Source organism: Trichechus manatus, unplaced genomic scaffold (assembly GCF_000243295.1).
Source record: "Trichechus manatus latirostris isolate Lorelei unplaced genomic scaffold, TriManLat1.0 scaffold00027, whole genome shotgun sequence".
Lineage (NCBI taxonomy): Eukaryota > Metazoa > Chordata > Mammalia > Sirenia > Trichechidae > Trichechus > Trichechus manatus.
In genome coordinates, this window is record NW_004443963.1 from 14682063 (window position 1) to 14683185 (window position 1123).

The 1123-nt window shown below is 39.7% G+C and overlaps 1 protein-coding gene across 1 annotated transcript in view; it reads right to left on the minus strand.

The window, feature by feature from the left end:
* EIF3D (eukaryotic translation initiation factor 3 subunit D) overlaps positions 1–1123 on the minus strand; it is a 30266-nt gene that overhangs the window by 9344 nt on the left and 19799 nt on the right. Inside the window, exons 4-5 of the mRNA XM_023728909.1 lie at positions 955–1027; positions 6–110 (exon numbers count right to left, since the gene is read on the minus strand). Coding sequence (XP_023584677.1) covers positions 6–110; positions 955–1027 — 178 coding nt within the window. The remainder of the gene's footprint in view (positions 1–5; positions 111–954; positions 1028–1123) is intronic.

Here is a 1123-nt window from a genome sequence, read left to right on the forward strand (position 1 = left end):
TCCTGTGGCTCTGAAACTTCCAAGTAGCGCATCTTCATTAACTGAGGAAAGTCCATTTCCTCTTTTACCTCCCAGTCACTGCGCACTTCGACTGAAGAATCTCGGGGCTTCTGTAGTGGAAAACCATCGGAGGGAAAACATTACAGCCAGTGCAAAAGAGCAAACAAAACAAAACAAAAAACTACAGCCAGTGCAAAAAAAGAGAAGTGAAAGATAGACGGACAGTATGAAGAAAGGCTTCAGTAAACATACACTGAACATTTACTACATGCTGGCCATTTCAGAAGTAGGAGCCCTTGACAGTTAGGAGTTACAATCCAGAAGACGACTGAAGGGATTGAGAGTTCAAAAGTAAGTGGAATTCCCTTCCTAGGTAGCTACCCAACACAAATGAAAATATATGTATAAACAAAAACTTGTACTCAGATATTTACAGCAGCATTATCCATAATAGCCCCAAAGTGGAAACAACCCAAATGTTCATCAACCAATGAATGGATAAATAAAATATGATATATCCATACAATAGAGTATTCAGCCACAAACAGAAATGAATACCGATATGTGCAACAACACGGATGAACCTTGAAAACATTTTGTTAAATGAATGAAGTGTGTCAAAGACCACATGTTGCATGATTCCATTTGTAAGAAATGGTCAGAAAAAGCAAACCCATAGTGACAAAACGCAGACTAGTGATTGCCTAGGGCTGAGAGCGGTGGTGGGAAGGATGCAGGATGGCTGCTAAAGGTTATGGGGTTTCTTTCTGGGGGGATGAAAATGTTTTGAAATTGATACTGGTAATGGTTGTACAACTCTGAATATAGTAAAAACCACTGGAGTGTATACTTTAAATGGGCAAACTGCATGGTATGTGAATTATTATCTCAATAAGGCTCGTAAACAAACAAAACAAATGGAATTCCCGGACAATTCTGGTATAGATACGTTACCTGTGATTTTTGGTCCCATTTTTGCCTCACTCCAAATTGCTTCTGGAATTTCTTCTGTAGACGTATGCGCTCTCTGGAAAGACAGAAAAACTGTGATCTCAGAACTGGGCTTTAAGTTGGTGGCTTTTTCAAAAGGTAGAAGGTGCTCTTCTCTCCAGCTAACCTCAAC